The sequence below is a fragment of the Pezoporus wallicus genome, unplaced genomic scaffold, assembly GCF_028554395.1.
Source record: "Pezoporus wallicus isolate ANWC-B61680 ecotype Strahan unplaced genomic scaffold, APGP_CSIRO_Pwel_v1 contig_3487, whole genome shotgun sequence".
Taxonomy (NCBI): domain Eukaryota; kingdom Metazoa; phylum Chordata; class Aves; order Psittaciformes; family Psittacidae; genus Pezoporus; species Pezoporus wallicus.
Window position 1 is genome coordinate 1,643,359 of NW_026636018.1, and position 22,337 is coordinate 1,665,695.

The 22,337-nt window shown below is 42.9% G+C and overlaps 1 protein-coding gene across 1 annotated transcript in view; it reads left to right on the forward strand.

Annotated features, from left to right (window-relative positions):
• The first annotated feature begins 4,003 nt into the window (after positions 1–4,003).
• CRHR2 (corticotropin releasing hormone receptor 2) overlaps positions 4,004–22,337 on the forward strand; it is a 152,476-nt gene continuing 134,142 nt past the window's right edge. Inside the window, exons 1-2 of the mRNA XM_057398949.1 lie at positions 4,004–4,211; positions 18,304–18,397. Coding sequence (XP_057254932.1) covers positions 4,146–4,211; positions 18,304–18,397 — 160 coding nt within the window. The 5' untranslated portion in view covers positions 4,004–4,145. The remainder of the gene's footprint in view (positions 4,212–18,303; positions 18,398–22,337) is intronic.

Sequence of the window (22,337 nt, forward strand, 5' to 3'; positions counted from 1 at the left end):
GCTCATTCAAGATGCTCATAGGACAGATGAAGCAGCTGGAGCTCAGCCCCAAGAGACTGACGTATTGCTTAAGACTCATGGTACCCCCCTTTGCAGATGAGCAGTCCAATTATGTCACAAAATCATATCATAGAATGGTTTGGGGTGGAAGGGACCTTAAAGCCCATCTAGTTTCACCCCACCTGCCACAGGCAGAGACACCTTCCACTAGGCCAGGTTGCTCAAAGCCCCCTGTCCAACCTGGCCTTGAACACTGCCAGGGATGGGGCAGCCGCAGCTTCTCTAGGCAACCTGTGCCAGTGGCTCACCAGCCTCACAGGGAAGAGCTTCTTCCTTAGAGCTAATTTAAATCCACCCTTTGTCAGTCTGAAGCCATTAGCCCCTGTCCTGTCTCTACATGTCCTTGCAAAAAGTCCCTCTCCATGTTATCTCTGTCATTGCCCTGCTGTTAACACATCCATAGGACTCTGGATCTCACTTAGAGGGACATAGTTGATATTTTCTATTGATTCCTGTTAACTGAAAGACATCCCTCTGAGAGGTCATCCAATATTTCAGAGATACAAATTTGGCACCTGATTCAGTCTGATTTTAACCTTTGGGTACTTACACCTAGTGTGGTATTTCTGGTTATTATTAAAACTGTTTATCATGTTACTTAGTTGTATTGTAGAAACTCCTCAAGGTTACAGACACAGCAAGGGCTTTATTGCATTTGATGTTACACCAAGAGCTGGCCATATCCTTCCTCCAGTGAGGATACTTTCTGTACAGTTTCTCCACTGAGAGCAGTGGGTATACTTGCAGGCTTAGAGTTGGTAAGTCCTTTAAGGAGCTTAAAAAAGAAAAAAACACAGCACCAAAAAAAGCAAGGGTGAATCGTCCTTGTATGGGCATGGTTGCAAGCAATATCTGGAATTCATTTGGGCAAGACAAGCAATGAGCAGTTGGATCCATGCCATGATTCCATATGGAGACTCACTCTATCCAACTGATAAAAATTGTCATGCTCTTCTCCTGCATTACTGAATCTCTGTGTATTGATCTCATCGGTCTTAGTCTGTTCCCTAAAAGAACAAGGCTTATGTTTCATATGCCATATCCACATGCACGAGTGTGTGTGGATATCTGTGTCTATATATATCTCTCTATTTTAAGTCTTTGACCAATTTCACCCATAAAGCCAGACAGTTTGATGAATGATCCTACAAGTTTTATAAAAGGAGATGACTGGGAAAAGAGTCCCCAGGCACACCATGACTGAAGGGAAAGCTGCAACATGAGCTCAGTCCCTAAAGAACATAAGGGGATCTGAAAGGGAGGGAACTTATAAGCAAAGCAGTCAATGAAAAGCTTTGGTTAGACTTTGCAATCAGCTATAAGGGGAAAAGCACTGAAAATGAGACTGAGGGAATGATTTGTTTAATCCTTAGATAGTCACAATTGGGGGTTGTTTTGTTCTGCTTCAATACAGCTTTTAACATGAGGCTCTGGTTCTGGACAGCGCAATAAACACAGATAAATCATAACAGAAAGTCATGGAGCAGCATGCTGGAAAACCTTTCTGGTTTCAGGGCAGTTGACCTATGTCTGTGCACATGCAGCTTCAGGCTTCCTTTACCAATGCGCATGAATTCATGTAATCCTGTTGCGTGTGAGTTTCCAGTCCTGGAGGTTGATGTTTAAATGCAATAAAAAATTGTGCTGTATTTATTCCTCCTTTTGCATTTTCATGAAAGCATTCATATTAATTGCAAGCATGCAACTTTGGGTTATGGTTTTGTTTTCTTTTAATAATGAAAGGAAACAAATGGTGGTGTGCAACTGACAGGGGAGGAAAACACTAGGCAAGCTCAAATATTTAAATGAATTCAGAAGTTGAATAACCAGTAGAAAAAAGAAAATAATGCTGCTTTTTGAAAACTTTATCAGTGTGTTAGGAGGATCCCAGGTCCTCCAGTGCTTACAAGCGCCCTTCTCCTTGCTGTAATACTCACCCTGTATTAAGTAGGATTCCTGCACGGAATTAGGGATGTAAGCCTCCTTGTAGATGCTTTAGACAGGATAAGAAACTGCTGGTTTTGTGACTTTCTGAGCAAATGACAAAAACTTAAATAATTCAGCAGGGCACTAAAGAAAGATGTCCAAGTACTTTTGCTTCTAAGTAAGGCTTGCTAAGCTTCTACAAACACTGAGAATTCATTGGAACTCTTTCTTCCCTGCCACCACAACCTTTATGCCAATCGATTTTGATTTAAAAAACAAACAAAGAAGGTGGTGGAAAGGCAGTGTCTCAGGGAGGAAAAGGCACCACCTCCCTGAAAGGCAATTGCTGGCAGCAGGTGACTAGGGCAGGCTTTGGCCATCACTTCTCATGGGCAGTGTATGACACTGCTCCCTGTGGAAATCCAGCAGCTGGGATGGGAAGGCACATGTCACGTCTGCTTCCGCTCAAGAACTGTGACTGAGGCTTGTGTGCCACAGGACACAACTGGAGGGGACAGTCCCAGCTGTGGACAGGTACAGAGTGTGATCTGAAGCACAGCTAGTTGTCCTCTGGATAGACGGCATGGAGCAGAGTTAAAAAAAGAATATTATTAGGCTCATTGCTGGCACTGGGAGGAACAGGGCCTGGCCTGGTGCCAGCAGTCACAATCAGTCACAACAATACCACAGCTGCACCCATTGTATGGAGAGGCCTGGCTGGATGCAGAAGGCAGGGAGTAGTTAGACTCTGTTAAACCCAGAAATTTATGGGCCTCAGGAGGGTTGGAAGTCCAAATCTGTAAGACTCCAATTCCCTTACCACCACCAACACCTAGGGCAATAGAGCAGAGAACCAGAAGCCCCTTGGGCAAGAGTGTCAGTGTGAATATGGCATGAAGATACAGGGTGACCTTGTTTTGCCTTTGCTTGCATAGGGGTCTAGCCTTTCAAGTATCCATAGATGAGAAGAGCAGGACAAATGTCTCCTGTTCAGAGACCAAATGCACAAGGAACTGTCACAGAGGCTGCTTTTGTTTTGCCTGGCTAGGAGGGTGTACATGTTGTGTTGTCTTACAAGGCTTGGTGCTGAGGAAGACAGAGCTTCCCATTCCAGCCGGAGAGCAGCAAAAGGGATGCCCCACAGGCTTGGAGATTTTAGGGAAGGTGTGCTGATGAGTTCAGTGACCAACACACTGGAACCCTTTAGCTGGCTATTCAGGAAGCCTAGAGACTTGCTCATTATCTCAGAGGCGAAGGTCCTCACTGCTCCTAGTAACATTGCATCCAGGGCTGGGGGGGATGTGGGGTGGGTGTGTGTGTTCCCTTGCTCCTGGAGGATTGGTAGGTGGTTCACATTGCGCACAGTGTCAGGGAGGGTTCCCCATGCGTTCTCAAGGCTTATAGAAAGTCCACAAGGCACCTTGTGCCTGGGGAAGTGGGGGAAACTTGTTGCTCCTGAAAGTTTATGGACAGTGGAGTTAACATTGCACCTAATGCCTGGCAGGAAGAGGGGGTGGTGAATGAATTCGTATTGCTTTTGGAGGGTTGTGCGGTATCTGCATTGCACCTGATTTTGGAAGGGAGTATCCACTGCACCTAGTAACTGGGCAAGGGGAATCCTCTTATTCCCGGAAACTTTGAGGCAATAGAGTCCTCAATATATGGAGGGTGGTGGAAGAGGAGGATCCCCGTCATTTCTGGAGGCTTGTGTGGAAGGTGTTCTCATTGCACCCAGTGCTTGTGAAAAGGGATCTCCATTGCACTTGGTGTTTGAGGAGGGCGTTACCCCATTGATTGTAGAAGACCGCGGGCAGCGAAGTCCCTATTGCACTCAGTGTCTGGCGAAGGCGGGAATCCCTCTTGCGTTCAGTGTAGGTGGAGAGGAAGGTCTTCCTTGCTTCTGGAAGCTTTGAGGGTCGCTTTCCCCAGCCGCCTCCATCCCCGAGGCATCCTGGGCGGTGGGCGGGCTTGGCTCCCTCCCTCCCTCACGGGGGTTTGCCCTGGGACGCGCCGGCGGCGCTGGGGCTGGCTCCTCGGCGGCGGGCAGGGGTCAAGGGCAGCAGCAGGGGGGAGATGCCAGCGCCGGGCCAGCGCGGAGACTCCGGCTGAGCGGGCAGCGCCGGCCCCCGGGAGGAACCCCCCCCAGCCCCGGCGGCCCCATGGCGGGGCGGTCGCCGCAGCGCAGCCTCCCGGCGGCGGCGGCCGCCGCGCTCCTGCTCCTGCCCGTAAGTGCCGAGGCCGCGAAGGGCTGGTGCGGGGCAGGGAGGGCAGGGAAGGGGGGGGGGGGGGGACGCCGCCGCAAGACCGCGGGGAATCCACTCTGTCTGTGCGGAGAGATCCGTCTCGGTGGCCGTCACCCGCGCCCTCAGGTCCCTCTCGTTCCGGGTTCTGAGACCCCGTCCTGGCGGCCGATACCCGCTCCCTGACAGATGCTGTCCGTCCCCGGGCGCTGCGGGACGGAGATCGTTACCGCTCCCGCACGGGTCCCGCCCGCCCCGGGTGCTGAGGAATCCGTCCAGGTGACCGTTGCCTGCTCCCTTACAGGTCCCATCCGTCTCCAGGCGCAGAAACACCCTCTCCCTGTGGCCGCTCCCCTATGGGTCCCCTCAGAGCCCTTGGGCTCAACCGTGGTCCTTCTTGGTGTCCCCTTCACTGTGATACAGACTCCTTCTTGTCCCCTTTCCTTGCCAGAAGAGGTCCAGCACGGGGTCCCCACTGGTGCTCCAGCTCCCTGCCCCAGAGGAAGGGAGTTTTCCTGCCACAGTTCAGCCGAGTACTGCGTGGCCATGGCTAGCGCCCGTTGTTCCCGGCTTCTTGCAGCATGTGCTCAACATCGGTCGCTTCTTCACCGCAGGGATCAGCCAACAGCAGCGGTGAAGGGCAGGGCTCAGCCCACGCATCCATCCAAGTATTTGCTCCCAGTTTCTTCTGAGTGAAATCTAAGGGAGGCTTTTCCTCCTGGTGCTTTTTCCTCAAAAACTTCCCCCTGGGTGATGCTGGAGATAAGATTGGCCTGTGTCAGACTGGACATCAGGCAGCTTTCCCAGCCGTACTCCTAAGTCAGACTAACTTCTTTGGTGGCTTGTTTGTTTTAAGTGGTAGTTTCAAGTGTGGTAAATCATACCTGAGAAACAAACGTGAGATTGAGGAGGAGGTACATTGATCTTGCACAGAATTCGTAAAGGCTGTTCTCACAGCATTAAAAAGTGGCAGTGATCCTTCGGGACTGTGGTGTCACTGAGCCATCTGTAACATTTCCTTAGATGAAAAAAAAAAAAATCTGTTCTATTGCCTTATGTTCTTTTTTTGTTTGTTTGTTTTGTTTTGTTTTGTTTTCCTCTCTAATTTACAAAGAAAGATAGAGGGAAGCTAGGTCAGGAAAAGGCTCCAAAAGCAAGCAGCAATTTAATCATAGAAGCATTGCAGTTTCTCAGAAGACAGAGAATATTTTCTCAGCTCTGCCAATGACTTTTTTCCCCAGAGATCAGCACATATGGGATCAGAGTGGCAAGGTCTACACACTTGCTGTTTTCAAACCCAAAGAAGTTCTTCCTAATCTTTGTTTCTTAGTTCCACGTCTCCTCCAGCCTCTGTTTTCCCGTATTGATTCCTTTTGGTCCATAAAAATATTTCCGTTTATGTTCAGAGAGGGGGACTTCCTATCCGTGAAGCGACCAAAAGTACCCAGGTACCAAGAGCTGCCAGACTAGTTGTTTATCAATGAATCAAAAAATGTGCTTCCTCTGTAGATGTAATCCACGGACAGTTTTCCAGTTCCTCTGTAACTTTGCATTTGACTTATTTCTGTACATTTCGGTAGTTATGTTGCTGCTTTAAAAAGAAAACAGCTGCTTTGAAGGAAAGAAAAGAAAAAAGTGGTGCAGATTAAGAATCAAAATGTCAAGTTTCCATAAAATGCATTTGGTCTGAGCAAACTGTGTACTTTGAGTGTATTTGTCCTTGCCCATGGCAGGGGGGGTGGAGCTAGGTGATCTTAAGGTCCTTTCCAACCCTAACTATTCTATGATTCTATGATTCTGAGTGTGCTTAGAGAGGAGCTTGTTTGGATGTAGCATACTTGTGTCTGATAGAGACTTGTGTGTACGCCTATGCAGTGCATGGAAATAATATGTTGGAAGCTGATCTTCAGCCTCTTGTATAGAACAGCTCTTGTTGCTCCAGTTGTAGCAAACAAAACCAGAGCTTTTCCTGTTTTATTGGGGGTGTGTTTTCATTCCAAAATGTTGTTGGTAAATCTTTATCTCTGCTTTATAGCTGGGCAAAACTGCACTAAGAAGCTTAAGAGCAATGTTTTTAAATCTTTGGGTAAAGTCCAATGCTCTTAGATTCCTGTTTAACTTGAAAACACTTGAAAGTTGACTCGAAGTCAATGGCTTTACTTGCATTTGTGGGTTTGAGAAAAGGCATAGCTGCTTATGGGGGCTGGCCCTTATGTAATTAAGGAAGCTTAATTTTTCACAGCAGCTGAGCAGTTGTGTTTGACGGGAACTGCAGGTTTGCAACACCTATGAAATGAGGCAACTTTCTAGTACAGAACTGGATCAGCCGCATGAAAACACTGGTGCAAATGACCTGTCAGATTTCACAGGACTGGTCAGCCAAAGGGTGAAGACTTGCAGAGCAGGATCTGAGATTTATGTTCTCTTTAAAGGGTTTCTGTACATAGAATACACTGGAAAATGCATTTACTTAAATGGGAAAACAAACCATAAACAAAGGCAAATTAATCTTTTGGCATTTTGATAAACAGGCCTTGCTGAATTAATGTAATTTGGAGGGGGGATTATTCACCAAAACCAAAAGCAAAGCTTGCTATAATTCCTATGCTTTCCTGAAGTTGTTAACACAGCCAGAGCATTTTGAGTACATCATCCAGTGGTGACAAGTTGAATAATATTGCTGGTCTGAGACTGTCAAAATTCTGTCCTACTGGGAATTAATGCAACATAAACATCTCTTCAGGAGAAGCCTTTCCTGATGTAATATTTTGGCAGGGTTTAAACTGTAGCCATCTTCTGGTAGTTCCTGGATGTTTGAAGGAGGTAGTTGCATGCACGGACGAACAGCTGATGTTAGCTGACTGGTGGTTTAGACGTGAAACATTTCAGTGGTATTCATAGCTGCCGTTAGCTGGAAAGAAAGCAGCCTTTAGCTTTTGTTCCTATAAGGCGTCTTCTTAACATATTATTATTCTGTCAAGACTGGAGGAGAAATAATGATTAAGTCCTCTGAATGCTTTGGCCTTTGTGTTGCAAACCAGAGTGCAGTTGTGCCTGCCATGCTTCTTGCATGCCTCTGCTGAAGCTGGTGGAGCAGGATGGTGCAGGTATCTCATCACAGAGTGTGCTCTATCAGGTCTAGTTCAATTTCAGTCTCATTGCTTGTAGCTCCACTAGTACATTAAAATTGCCAGGACAGCTCTTCAGCCTTCAGGCCAAATATCACAGTGTGGCTTGTGCCCATACTGTTAAGCTCCTTCAACTTCTAAAATGGGGAGATGTTGTGCAAGTTGCCGATTAAGAATGGTCTATGGTGCAGCCTAACTCCCAGATCGTTCTGGGAACTGTCTGAGATGCCGCTACATTGCCTGGGGCAAAAATGTGGCCAGGAACCATTCTAAAAATTTAACAGTATAAACGATTAAGTACTTAAAACAGACCTTTGCACTGTTGGATTTATTAGCTTAGGTGGAGTATGTCCTACTACCCGTGCTCAGGGCTCTCATGACTGCCTGGGGAAGGCATTTTCCTCTAAGGCAAACTCTACATTGCTTCAAATTCAGCAGTCAGCTTTCTTTGTGTTAGAGATTGCTGTGGGATCCTGCCGGTGAGGTGATGATCTGAGATGAGAAAAACAAGGTAGTGGATTATATAAAATTTTTAAGGAAGTGTGTTTCTGTTTTCTTTTTATTTTACCCTATACATTAGTAAACCAAGCCTTAAAAAAAAAAAAAAAAAAAATAGAACAAACATTGGCACATTTTTAGATTTTTAAAATAGTTCACAGATTTTATTTTTTGGGGGGAGGGAGGTGAGGAAATGTGGTGGGTGGTAAAAACAGGCTGCACACACACTGCTGAATTTGATCCTTTTTAGTTTATGTCATTTTCAGGTTTGGAGGCTTTGGGGAAAAGCTGGTTTTAGATTAAAATTTTAAACCCTAAATGACATTTTTGCAGGAGTTTACTTTTTGACTCTGTCTGTAAATTGAAACAGATAGATCAAATCTTGATCATGCACATGTCCTTCTTTCTTTTAACCTACACCAGTTTTAATCCCAAAAGTAGTCTGCTCTCAATTAAAGCGCAAACATTGATTCTTAGATGTAAAGCTGGAGCTGTCCAGCGAGCCACATGGCACCTCCTGGCCTCCTGTAGATATGTAGTGATATGTATCTGAATAACGCACTGCATAAACATTGTCTTTGCCTTCTTACTTTTCTGTTTGTAACAACCAGCCTGGACAACTAAATGCCTCCTGCTAGTTTTCTCTATCAAATTATTTCTTTATGCAGAATCTAAGATTTTAAATTTTTTTGTGTGTGTCTTAATAGCTTTGAAAATAGCTGTATTTGATTTGAGCTGGTGAGTGTCAGATAGAGAGCTTTATGTGGGCTTTTTTGGGTTTCTTTTGGTTTTGGTTTTGGTTTTGGTTTTGGTTTTTTTTTTCCTCTGAAAAGTTGGATAAATTCTACTTTGGCCCTTATTACAAGAGAAGACAAATAGAAACTAGTCGTTTACCATTGCAATTAATCAGCTAACAAACACTGTCCTTCGGATGAATGGCTGCTTGAATTTAATTACTCATGTCCAAATGCATGAAAATTTAATTTCCAGTTTCTGGTGCCAGTGTGGGGATAATTGTTTGATGCTTCCTACAGTGCTCTTTGATGTGTAGCACATCACGCTTTCATAACTACTGATCAGTTCTTTGGGTCTGGAATTGTTTGGGTGGGCTCTCCTAGGCAGACGTTCTGCCAGCTCTACATGATCTTGACAAAGGCTGTGCCATTTGGGAAGTGCTGCGGAAGGGACAGTGGTGTTCTGAGAAAGCCTGTTCAGCGAGCTGGGTTTTAACATCCTGTCCTGACCTCATTGCTGTGCAAGTGAGCCCACGTTTGAGAGTCAGGTGCTGGGAGTGTGCTGCTCCTGCTGGCACACGTCTTGTTCCCCAGAATGACAGCTTTATTGTGGAGCTAAATGGGTGGAGAACTTGGAAGCTGTCCTTCTCCAGGAATGATCAGTTAAATGGCACGTGTTTGCACAGAAGTGTGGCTTGTTTTTACCAAATAAAAAAAGAAAATCCATTGGCTATTTCAAGAGCTGAAAAATACTTCTTCAACAGAGCTGTAAGAAAGTGAAACTAATTAAAGCTCTATAAACTCTTGCGTAATCCTGGCTGAATAACTTATCTACTCTGGGTTGTGTATGTGGGAAAGTAAATAGTGAGCAATGCAGATGGAGATTAAAATACATTAGCTGTCCTCACTGCAATGCTAAACCCTTGCCCTAGTAATAGTAGCTGAAGTGCCAGAGAACTGGAAATGAGCCACCTGCCTCTGTGGGCTATGGGATAATCTCTTTTGCTGTTACCCAGGTTCTTGGGACGTGGAAGACTTTCTGAGTGCTGTTATCTCTGTGCCACCTTAGCCTTGGGAGTGTTGTCCTTTACTGGGGTGGCTTTTCCAGTGGAGAGGAAGGAGGAAAGCAGGTAGAAGTGAATAAAAGGAAGTGTGCTGATGAGTTCCAATGGGGCTGCCAGCCAGGCTCTGTGAGCTGGCATCTCAGTACATGGACTAAAGTATCGATTCCCTTTGAGTGGCAGTAGCAGACTCCCATGGCCCAGACAGCTTGAGTTTCAGGAGGCTTATGCCAGCAAAAGCAGAGAGATGGCCTGTGAGCCAGCACCAGTGTCTGTACTTTGTATGTAGCTATCGCAGCTGCAACCTTTCTGCTTTCTTAGTTCCAGTCCTCAGGGGTACTTAGAGGAATGCTGTGCTCCTGCTGTTTCCCTGTTTTGGGGGTGAGGATGTCCAGGAACCAGTTTGCTCCTTCTGTTGTTGATTGACTCTATCAAAGTGGAGAGGAAGGACAGGGTTATTTCTCTGGCTGGCAAGAATGATGTCTTAGAGCACATTTTGACAAGGCAAGCTCCACATCAGATGGAGTGAGGATCTTTCCTCATCCTGCCTCACATCCTAACTGCTGGGAGATCAGCTATTCAGTCCCTTTTGAACTTGAGAGACCTTCCCAGGTATAACAAATCCCTACTTTCTCAAAACAAGTGTCTTTTTCATGAATATTTTCAAATATTGTCAGACTTTAAGTATTTCTTTCGATTGAAATAAAAAATTAAAAGAAAATTCCACCCCAGAATCACAAAATAGTTTGGGTTGGAAGAGACCTTATAGTTCATCTAGTTACAACCTCCCTGCCATGGGCAGGGGCACCTTCCACTAGACCAGGTTGCTCCAAGCCCCGTCCAACCTGGCCTTGAACACTGACAGGGATGGGGCAGCCACAGGTTCTCTGGGTAATCTGTGCCAGGGCCTCACGACCCTCACAAGAAAGAACTTCTTCCTCAGATCTAATCTAAATCTCCCCTCTTTCAGTTTAAACCCATTCCCCCTTGTCCTATCCCTATATGCCTTGTAAAATGTCCCTCTCCAGCTTTCTTGTAGACCATGACTTCTCAAATATGATGGATAGTGGCTTAATCACTTCACTCACCGGTTCCCTCAGGACCTGTGGATGAATCTCATCAGTCCCATGGACTTGCGCATCTTCAGGCTCTTTATATGTTCTTGAAGCTGATCTTCTCCTACAATTGGCTGTTCTTCACTCTTCCAGTCCTTGCCTTTGCCTTCTGCGATTTGGGTGGTGTTGCTGGAGCATTTGCCATTGAAGAATGAGGCAAATTGTCTTTAAATATAAAAAAAAACTTTTTTGTAGTATTTCACATAATATTTTAATTGTGATTATGCAAAAGGACTCTGAAATACTAGAAACATGAGTGAAAAAAAGCCCCTTCAAAGCCTCTAGACTGCTGATTATTGTTCAAGATGCAGTCTGTAATCTATTAATTTCAGCATTGCCAATAGAAGGGCTTTGGAAGTAACTGTTATCTGTTGTTCTTTTTACCATAAGGGTGGGATGCTCTAGAATCCAGGAATGAAAAAACAATTTATGGTGGAAGGAACTGCTAGAGATCTCTTGTCCCTTCTCCTTCTCAAACAGGGATAATTCCCAAACCAGATCATGTTGCTCAGGGCTTCATCCAGTGGACAGTGAGAGCAGATATCACTAGCCGATTGTTTTACCATATTTTTAGGTGGCAGCATACTGCCAGAGACCTGAAAAACAAAGGTTAGGAGCTCACGTTTAGTGAGGTAGACTTAGGAGAGCCTGCAAAGGGAGGCCTTGAAGTGTAGGGGCATTGTCATGACATTGGATGGGTGATAGTATTTGCAGAGGCCATTCAGGTAGATAAAAATTTGCCCAGGAGAGGTAGATGAGATGCCAGCGTTCATTTGGGTAAATGTGACTTTTAAACTTGAGCTACTCTGTATTCCCTGTGTATTTTGTCTCCAGTGCATAAATAATCTTGTCCTAGAGTACATGTGTAAAGCAGAGATGCTGGTTTGTTCCGTGATAGTACTTTTTTTCTTCCATGGAGTATGAGGGAGCCTAAAGCAATGTCTTCTGAAATAAGGGAGAAAGATGAGTCACATCTGAGCTGCTGAGGGGATCCACAGTAATGTGAATTGATTGAAAAGATTGGAGAAGAATTAGTCAAAGGTTTGGTCTGAAGACCTAGGCAAAGGGCAGACATGAAGGTGAGAGTGCTGTGAAGGGCTTGCTCCCCTTCCAGATTCTGAATATAATATGTATTATCCACATATATGGGGCATGAAAACCAAAACTTGTCAAGGATGTTAAATTGAAAAGTCTTTCCATTAAACTATTTTATTTGAAAACAGCTGTAGCCTGTGATTCAAATGCTATTTTTGTTCCTTTTTAGTATCTGATGTTGTTTTGGAAGGGCGTGGAGACTTGGTTGGACAAGTCCAGCTCATGGGTGGCCTTAAACAGTTTTGCTTTGTATACTGTGACTCAGAAAGTCACTTAGCACATGCATGGTTTTCAGTTGATGAAGAACATTCTATCTACACCCTTATTCAGCAGGACACATAAGCAGATGCTTAATGAAAACAGATCTCCAGGTTTCAAAGACAACAGTGAAGTTCAGTGGTGGGCTTACTGTAGCAGATGCTTGAGTTCTTTTAATTTATTTCTGAAGAAAGATGTATTTTATTTCATGCTTAGACTTGAGCATGTGTTTAGTTGCTTTGTTAAACTGAGGTCCTATTTCCATTCTTGCAGACTTTATTCTCTTTCTCCACACTTCCTGGAAGAGCTGAAGAATGCATGCTGGCTGCTAAGATTGTAGAGCAGTGTCTCCTGGATCATTTGTGGTTCACTAGCTAGTAGCACTGTTTTATCTAGCCGCTTGGATTAGCTTAGGGACAAGTAATGTCAAGGAGTTGAAAGAGCTAAAGGGTGACTCGAAAAGGAAACTGTTTTCTTGAACTGTGCTAGCAGTCTTTTCCTTTTACTATAACCTTAGCTGACTCAGGTTTCAGGTTGCAAGTTCCTGTGAAAACTTGTGTTTAAACCTTCTATTACAAATGGAAATTATTTTTCTGGTGAAGCAGAGCCAAGTGATTGTATACTGCCAAATGCTGCGGTGCTAGCAAAGTGAAGTTACTGAGTTGAGAAAGGCTGAAAATATCCTGAAACAGAGAACTGACCTTTTTGGTTCTTCAACAAACAAAATATTTCCACTGTGCTGGTCCTCTTAGCTCTGTCCTTTAATAAGCATCTCATTTGCCTATGTGTGTGAAGTAACCATGCGACAGTTGAATATAAATTTATCCTGGCCACAGAGAAGACTACCTTCCCCTCTTCTCCTAGCCTGTTCTCTGTTTTCACTCTTAAGTAGCATTCTTTACCTTCCTGGTTGTGCATATTCCTTCGGGTGATCAGTAGTCAGCAAATATTCTGGTTCTCCTCATTCTTTCCCATGTATTAGCATCTCTTAGACAGGAAAAGCTGCTCTAATGAATGTTGGCATTTGTTATGAGTGCATTCCATTGAATACCTGGTTTTGTCCCAAAGAATCTGTTTTCACATGCCAGCACTGGTGATGGAAGGAACCCCCTGAAAGACTTCCCAGATGCCCACCCACCCTGGAAACTCCCTACCTGTATTCAAACAAAGTATGGGTTTAGTCAAGGAATTGTGGGATTTACTTTGATTTTTCTCTCTCAAGCTCCTTCACTAATTATATATTCATGGTTAAGTTAGACGTGTTTCTCTAAAATGAGGTTCTTGGACACAAACTTATAGTTTTCGCATTTAATTCATCACTGCTTTGAGACAATCCTTCCCAAAGGATCAGGAGAACATTTGATCTCATTGTAGAAATGGTGCATTTGGACAGCTTAATTTAATCTGAGTATTTATCAAAATTCATTTTATTTGCATTGTCTACTTGAAGAACCAAAAATTAAGTACAGGTTTTCCTTTCTCTCCTTATTTTTTCTTTGTTTTTTTTAATTTTGTTTTGTTTTGTTTTGTTTTTGGTTCTGGGGCAAAACTACAAAGTAGCAGCGCTCTATGTGCTGAAGGCAATTTCACTGTACTGTTGATATTGAAATGAGGTAGAACTGAAGGCCTCAGCACTCACAGATGTTTTACAGAAACCACTGAGAGGTGGTGCAGCTGGAGTCTTAAAAGTAGTGCTGCTTCATGGAAATGAAGGGCAGGAATAAGCATCCTCTTCTCACGACCTATGCCATTACCATAACTGTCCACTCAGTAGGGGAAAGTGCTTTGACTTTGTGAGGAGCACAGGTGGCTAGTGTAGACTGAAACTCCATTTTTACGTGGCAGTGGAGACATGAGATGAATCCTCCTGTCACTATGGACTGAGCAAGTGTTGTTGTTGATAACTACAAAATTATTTGGAAAGTCCTCCAGATAATTGTATGATACGTGATGTTTTCCTGTCTTCTGAGGCCATCGCCTCTAAAAATATTTTTACCTCTCCTTTTGTGATATATGGTATGTAAAGAAAATTCAGGAAGGATTCATCTAAGTTACATTGTCCTTATAGTGGGTGAGTGAGACCCAGCTAATGCGGTCAGAGGAGGTCAGGGACTGATTCATTTCAGCTCAGAGATTCAAAATACGGCAGATGAACTGCCTCTGAAAAAATTTCTACTTCTCTTCTTGAATTGCAAAGGAATCCCCAAGTGATCTCTCTTTTTGAAGTCTGAACTCTTGAGATAAATGCCACAGCTCTTCTGTGAGTGGCTTTCTGATGAGACGCTGTTATAGGTTGAACCCATGCTGAACCCAGGACATAGGTCCATGAGATAGATTTCTGCAGGACCTCATAAGTACTGGATACTGCATACTTTTAAAAGGGAGAAGTTTTGCTCTGTTACTTTGCTCAGGTGTCAGTGCCTCTCCTTTTGTTCAGCATACCACCAGCAGGTGTTTTACAGGGAGGCATAACAACTTTTTCTAAAAAGATGGCTTTTATTAGGCAACTAAAATATTGTGTCTGGGAATTGTTATGTAAGAATGGGAAAGTGGAGCGTATGCCTCTGTCCATGTTTGGCAGCATTCGCTGTCTCCAAGCTTACCTCCCCTATCTTGGCAACACTTCTTTCACTGTCATATGTCATCTTTTTCTACTTCCACTCTTTCCCATCAGTTTTCTACTTCCACTCTTCCCATCAGTGACCTCTTCCTCTCTGATGCTCCTTGTTGCCAGATATTTAAACTTGCAAGATTTTTTGCACCGTATCTCTGTGATAACCCCATGCCTATATTGACAGGTTTGGATCCTGTTGGGGGCTTGTTGATATTACTGTAGCCATTTATTACATGTTTGAAAGAAGATAACAACCTCTCCAATGTAGATGAACACAGTGCCAGTGTTTGCTTTATGCGTTTTATCTCTGTCTCTCTATCTCACCATGCAGTGGAACACAGTAATCTTCCAAACCAGGAATCTGTGTTAATTCTTTTTAAAGTTAAGTTACAGTTCATCTCTAATCTATATTAAATAACCGCAAATTCTGGTAGGAACTGAGAGGAGGAAACACTATGATGGGTCAGATACTCGTCTATGTCCAGGTCTCTCCATATGGATACGTTGAGGCATGCTACATGTATCATATAATGTTGCATATGTATTTTTATGACCTCATGTTAGGAATTTATGAGAGTGCCTGTGTGACAAAGAACAAATTCTATATAAATATGTTTGCACATTGGCACACTTCCGTTTACAGGGGAACACGCACTAAGATTGGTGTCTTGTAACTTCTAACAGTGTAACATAAAAGTATGTTACTCTCTCAAGTTCCTGCCCTTTTCATCTGCCCTCCCCATGTCTAGAGCCAATCTCATGGTAAATTCCTCTGTGTCTTACAGTTGCATGCCCTCTGACACACATGAGGACCTTTCATAGATCAGTGAAGAGCAGTTACCATGGCCAAGGGGAAAAGTCTAACAAAATGACCATGAGAGATGCAGACAGTGACACACTAGCACAACTAACCAATTACTTTTCTGAATGTCCTCTCAGACGTGATCAGGAAGTGGACCAAAGTCTCCATATATTGTTCTGAACTGCACAGAACTGGCCTGCAGACTATTAGTTGGTACCCCTGCTTTAGAGAGTAAAGGACTCTCTTTTCACAGAATCACAGAATGGTTTAGGTTGGAAGGGACCTCAAACCTCATCCAGTTCCAACCCCCTGCCATGAGAAGGGACACCTTTCCACTAGACCAGGTTGCTCAAAACCCCGTTCAACCTTGCCTTGAACACTGCCATGGATGGGGCAGCCACAGCTTCTCTGGGCAACCTGTGCCAGTGTTTCATGACCCTTGTCATGAGAAATTTCTTCCTTATGTCTGGCCTGATGTTGGAGAACAAAGAAAAAAAATAACACCTTAATCTCTGGCTCAGAGCATTTTTTTCATTTGTTCATAAATGTCCGCAGTGGCTCAGAGAAATTAAGATAGACATTTCTGTGCATGTTTCAGGTAAATGTGCAAGAAAACGTAAAACTGATTTGGTGAGGACTGGGCATCTTAAGCTATCTTAAGAGAAACACAGTTTGAGTAAAGGAGTGCATTAGCTACTCAAAGCAACTACTATTTCAAAATAGATACACAGTTACAGGCCCAATTATTTATCCTGAAAATTCTGCACTACTTACATGTTTGGAGTTTTGGTTTCTTTTTTTTTTTTTCTTCTCTTTTTTATTTTAAAAGGGCTTTATAGGCTTTTGGGATTTGTTGAAACCAGGACATCTGCTTTACATACAATTTTTTTTAAAGTATCATGCGCAAGAAAGCTGTTCACTGTGGATAGTGGAGAGAAAATGAAAGCAAAAGTAACATAACATGCGGAAGGTGCTTTTCCCTCCAGCCAAATGACCCTAAGCTGACCCTAAAGCAAACGCGACATTTAACCTTTCTTGTTCCTACACATGCTGTGCTACGCTTGACCTCTGCCTGTTCTTTCCCATCATCTTACGAAGCGGACAGCTGAACATGCAGTGTATTTACAGTACATGGAGATGGCTCAAGTTTCTTCTTTGAAGTGAGACAGTGCTTTGGCCTGTGAGGTAGCAGAGGGGTGGAAGGATAGAAGGGAAGAAATGTCTCTTCTGTGTCAACTCATGTGGCTGAGTCTGATGTAAGACATGACCACTACAAAGACTGCTTTCTGGCAGGCTGGATGGAGCTCTGTGCCTTGCAAGATGGCACCTGCCCTGCCTGCAGAACAGAGCCATTACCTTTCTCTGTCTCCTTGACATGACCATGGATGGTCAGTACCCTGGAAGGCTTTGCTATTGGAAGTGGGAGTTCAAGTCTCCCTGGGGAGAAACAGCAGCTTCATGGTGTTTATTTGAAAAGAGTAAAGTCTGGGACAGGCTTTTTTCTTTCTTTTCTTTTGTATTTCAAGACATCCTATTTTGTAAAATAACAGCAAAGTGAAAAACAGGTAGAAATGGTCTTGTACAAAGAACAGTTGTTCTTTAGAGACCAACACTGCTGATGAATTCTATTGTCATGATCATTTACTCCCCTTCTTATTAAGTGACAAGGGATTCAGTGACATAAAGAGGGTCTGCAATCACTCAACACATCATAAAGCACTGAATGCAATGTCAACATTCAAGGATTATGGTCGTTTCCCTAAGTAAAAGCTGCCTGTGTTATGTTAGAGTCATTCTGCATAAATAGAAAAGCAAAGACCCTTTTTTTGTGTGTTACCACAGCTTTATACCCCCTCAGAAATAGTCCAGAAAATTTTGTTTCATAGTTTGAAAATGGAAGTTTCTATCATTGATGTGTCATTTCTGAATTTTCTCACCACAGTTCTGCCTTTCTTAAAGGGCTTTTCAAGAGATTCTATTGCTCCAAGCAGTATCCCAACTCAGGTGTTCATTGAGATGTACAGTTCTGTGAGCTTCTCTCCACTGCGTGCAATGGCCACTAGAGTAATTTCATTTTTTAGTGTGAAAATAGTAACATGTTCTTTGGATTCATCACTAAATATACACTTCTTAAAATTTACTTGGGCTATACTATTATCCTGTTCTGATCCTGCAGCTTTCTTGAAGTGCCTGTGTTGACATTAGTGCTCTTTCTCACTAGCATTTGCATTCAGTGGAGAGTTCAGCACTCTGAGTTCTGAGAGTCATAAATTTGTGTCTAGGAAAGAGACTAAAACTGGCTAAAAAGAGCCAAGGATCACCTTAGAGGGCTGTCTATTTTACCTTTACAGTCAGTGGAAGCATTTCTTCAAGCATTCTGAATTGTCCTTTGCAATTGCTGTCTCTCTTGAACATGTAAGGACCTTTAGTGGAAAATGATTTATCTTCTCTCTTTTAGGCATCTACTTTTAGGTGAGATAATGTTAATGCTATTAAGCTCTGTTAATGCTATTGACTAGCTCCCACAAGAAGAGGTCCAGAATAGGCGGCTAATTTGTAGATGCCTACATTTAGTCAGAGGAATGCCACCTGATGTCATGGAGCTAAGCAAGTATAACTGAATTTTCTCTGTCATGAGGGGAGGTCTGTTCCTGAACCAGTTTTGAATGAGAACTACAGTGAAAGTGCTGGGGATTATTGTACTCATGAAAGAGAAAATCTATTCTATGCTGGTGCTTTACAGTTTGTTTTGTTTTCTGTCTGTTCACTCAGATAGTTCTCCACTGTGAATCTTCTGTGAACCTGCCCTTGTCTGTTCTGCTGGAAAAGTACTGTGAAGCTTTGTCAGCCCGCACCAATGTCACAGGTATTTATTTCTCCATTTCTTGTTGGCTTCTTGTTACTGTAGGATCTGTTTTCAAAGTGTCCTTGCTCTAGGAACATCTTTTCCTGCTGAGATAAACATAGTGCTTCCAGTCTTGGGTTTTCATTTGCAACGATATACAGTGGAATGACATGGAAAGAACACTTTGAATTTTGCCCACCTGGAAGGAGCTTCAGGTGAACCATTAATGACAGCCATTTTTCATATTTTAATCTGTTAAACTGACTATATTCTAAATGATATGATAGTTGGAAGGTTATTAGGTTATTACAGTTTAAGGGTCTTTATCCAGACCGGTCCAAACTCATTACCAGAGGCTGTTTGCATTTCACTGAGTTCAGCCTGGGTCATTGAGGCAGGGTAGGCAGACATGTGGATGTGCTAGTAAAATCCAGTCATTGTGTAGAACACACTGTTGAAACTGGGGTGCTCATTATGCTGCTTTGATTTGATTGGCGATAAATGAATTTGCTCAAGTCAAGACTGTTTTGGCCATTGGTGAGTGATTTCTCCCTCTCCTTATCTTAACCCACGTGCCTTTTCTTGCATTTTTCTTTCTCCAAGGAGAGCCATATTGAACAATCTTTATTTCTAGCTGGGAGAACAGTAAACATTCAAGTTTTGTAATTGGTTATCTTCCCTGTCTCTTTTCCAGAAGATGCTGTTAATTAGTCCAATATGTTAATTTCCTCCCCCTGTAATAACCAGCTTCACCCCCCAAATATGTTCACATTAAGTGTCCTAAACAGATGGCATAAAATGCTTTTGAGAATTTCATGTGTGTGTAATTTCAATGAATTGCTGAGTGAATTACATTGTAAATTCAGTCTGAAGTGATTTAAACCAAGCAATACTTTTTCAGAGCTGGAAGGCAATATAACTCGCTCTCTCCTTTGGGCATTGTTTCCTTGAAAAATCCTTGGATGATGCCTTCATGATTGTTTGAGTGCATCTTTTGAACTTAATAGGATTGTGTGCTTGTATTTGTGGACCTAAAGAAGAATTTTATTTAATTATTACTTTGGTTTCATATACAAAAAGAATGGGTTGAAATGGCAGGATTTTTCTACAGTGACTCAGCTTGAGATGTTTGTGATGTTTTAATCTCCTGATATGGTTTGGCTAGAATTACAATAATATCCAGGGTTACCGTAATTCTATACATGTGTTATACATGCACTGAGTTATAGCTTGTATATTTATAGGAACTTTGAGGAAGTGGGTCCACAGTTCACAATGACGTTCCATGGATTTCGTCATGCTTCCTTTCACATCCTTTGACCTTCCCATTTTGTATGTTTCCTTTAGTGACTGTAAGTCCTGTATTACATCTGATCCTACTCACTTTTGATCTCCATGGAAACCTTTTGATCACACTGTTTGGTCCATTGACATGTTTGGTCACACAATTTTAAGACCTCGTTAACAGATGTTGCATCTGAAAACAGGAATTTTGTCAATGCTACACTTGTTTCTCCCCCCTCTCCCCCAAAGTTGGATGGCCAGTGCTACTGTGCTGATTGTATCAGTGTTCAAGACCAGGTTGGACAAGGCCTTGGGTGACATGATTTAGCGTGAGGTGCCCCTGCCCATGGCAGGAGGATTGGAACTAGATGATCTAAAGGTCCTTTCCAACCCTAACCATTCTATGATTCTATTATTCTATTTATTACCCTTCCATCACTTTGAAGGTTATAATTTGCATTTATGGCATTTAAGGCTATTCAGAAAACCCCATAAAGGAGAGATAGTAGATCAGATGTCATGCATTTCCTTTCATGAAGTCCTGGGATGCACTGTAAGAAAAGTTACTTGTTCCCTCTGGTGACTGGATCCTCTTGAGGTGTGGGTTGATTCCTTGCCCTCATTCTGGTCACTTTGTGCTATGGTGAAAGACTGTTGTCTCACAGAAATGATGTAAACCTGATTCTGTGTGGTACAGAATTCAACCTGGACAAATTCTGGCTTATACTACTCCGATGTTGTTTACTCAAGTCTCTGAAGAAGCTCTGATTTAAGGAACATATTGGTGGGTATGGGAGGAATGTATCCAGGGATGGATTCCAACATACAGCTCCTCAAAGATGCTTTTCAAGTCTCCAACTAATCTGACATCATTTGGAGATTACCATAATTTCCCATTACTGGGACATTTTCTTATACTAGAGGCTTCTCCAGCACTCACAATAGCACATAAACGGGAAGGCATGAAAAGTTCCTTGTTGAAAAGTTCTTCTTATTCTTTGTTGAACCTTTTTGTCATGGTAGAACCCTGTTAGTCTGCTCAGCACCACACAGCCACTCACTCTCCCCTGGTAAGATGGGGAAGGGAATCAGAAGGGTAAAAGTAAGAAAACGTGTTGGTTGATATAAAGACATTTCAATAGGTAAAGCAAAAGCCACACACAGAAGCGAAGCAAAATAAGGAATTCAATTACCCCTTCCCATCAGCAGGCGGGTTTTCAATCATCTCCAGGAAGGCAGGGTGCCATCACTGTGAACATCCCCCACTTCCTCTTTCTTCTCCAGCTTTATATGCTGAGCATGTCATCATATAGTGTGGAATATCCCTTGGGTCAGTTGGGGTCAGCTGTCCTGGCTGTTACCATCTTGATGTATCCCCAGTCATTGGGGAAGAATATGTAGGTTGAAGCTAGCTGCATTCTTCACAATTCTTTCATTAGCTGTTAAGGTTTTATAATCTCTTTTGTGCTGAGCCATGTATACTCTGGCCCTATGCTGTCTGGCTAACTCAGGGAGACACACTCTTCTAAAGAACTCAGGGGGAAATATTTACCTTACCAGTTGATCCACTTAACTGTTGGTAGGTACTTATCTAAAACAAAGGCCTCCATCTGTCCCCTTTGCATTGAAATAAAGTCATTTTTGCAACAGCTGTGGTCAGTCACAACCGTGCATTATTCTCTGAGCTTCACATGCACATCACCCGTGCCCATCTCCTCTGAGCTTTGTTCCGTCGTAGGGGTTTATTGGTAAGTCACAAGTGGCCAAAACAAGGTTCCTTCAAGAGAAGGATTTATGAAATCTCATGCAAGCTTTCTCTCCGGTCATCGTCACACTTCAGATAACTTCTTAATATGGCTATCAGTGTGGGGCTTCCAAAGACATCTTGCCTTGAGGCCTCATGCAAACCAAATACAGACAGCCCTATGCTATCACTTTCCAGAGGAACTGTTCACAAGTGTGCTAGACAACAGTAAAAGCAATTTAGGAGGGGGTGGGAGAACCTGAGTACTCATGTCCTTGCAGGTTACTTTTAAAGTCTATATTGAAAGATAGTAGCTGATAGCTGTGTGTCTGTTGCATGATTGTGGAATCATAGAATCAGCCAGGATGGAAAAGAAGTTTAAGATCAAGTCTAACCATTCCTCTTCATTCAAGGAAGAAAACTTCAGAATTTGATACTATATTAAAATTAAGAGCTAATCCTTTCAATCAACGCAAAAGTGCTCCGTTCATGAAAGCAAACCAAAGCAAACCAAACCAAACCAAAACCACATATGTCAGGGTTATTTCAGACCTTGGAACACTGCTCCAATATCATAGATCTGGTTCTGTTTCCACCTATGAAAAGTACATTTGTACAAAGTGAATACGTATATGTGTGCGTCTTCAGGGGAGTGTATGGGTGTGACTGTGTTTCTGTATAGTGGTGACAAAACCCACATAAATTGGGGAAAACTAGCATCCAAGAATGTGAATTTCCTGTTGAAATAAAAATTTGAAAAATGTCTTTGGAGAACCAAATACATAATTTTATCACTATTTTATAGGTTACAGTTATCTTTAATTTGAAATATTCATGCATGAAAAAAAGTAAAAGATTGTAAAGCTTCCTTTCAAATGTTAAAAACTGACAAGTTCATTTTTCAGAAAATTATTCCCATCATTTTGATAAGGA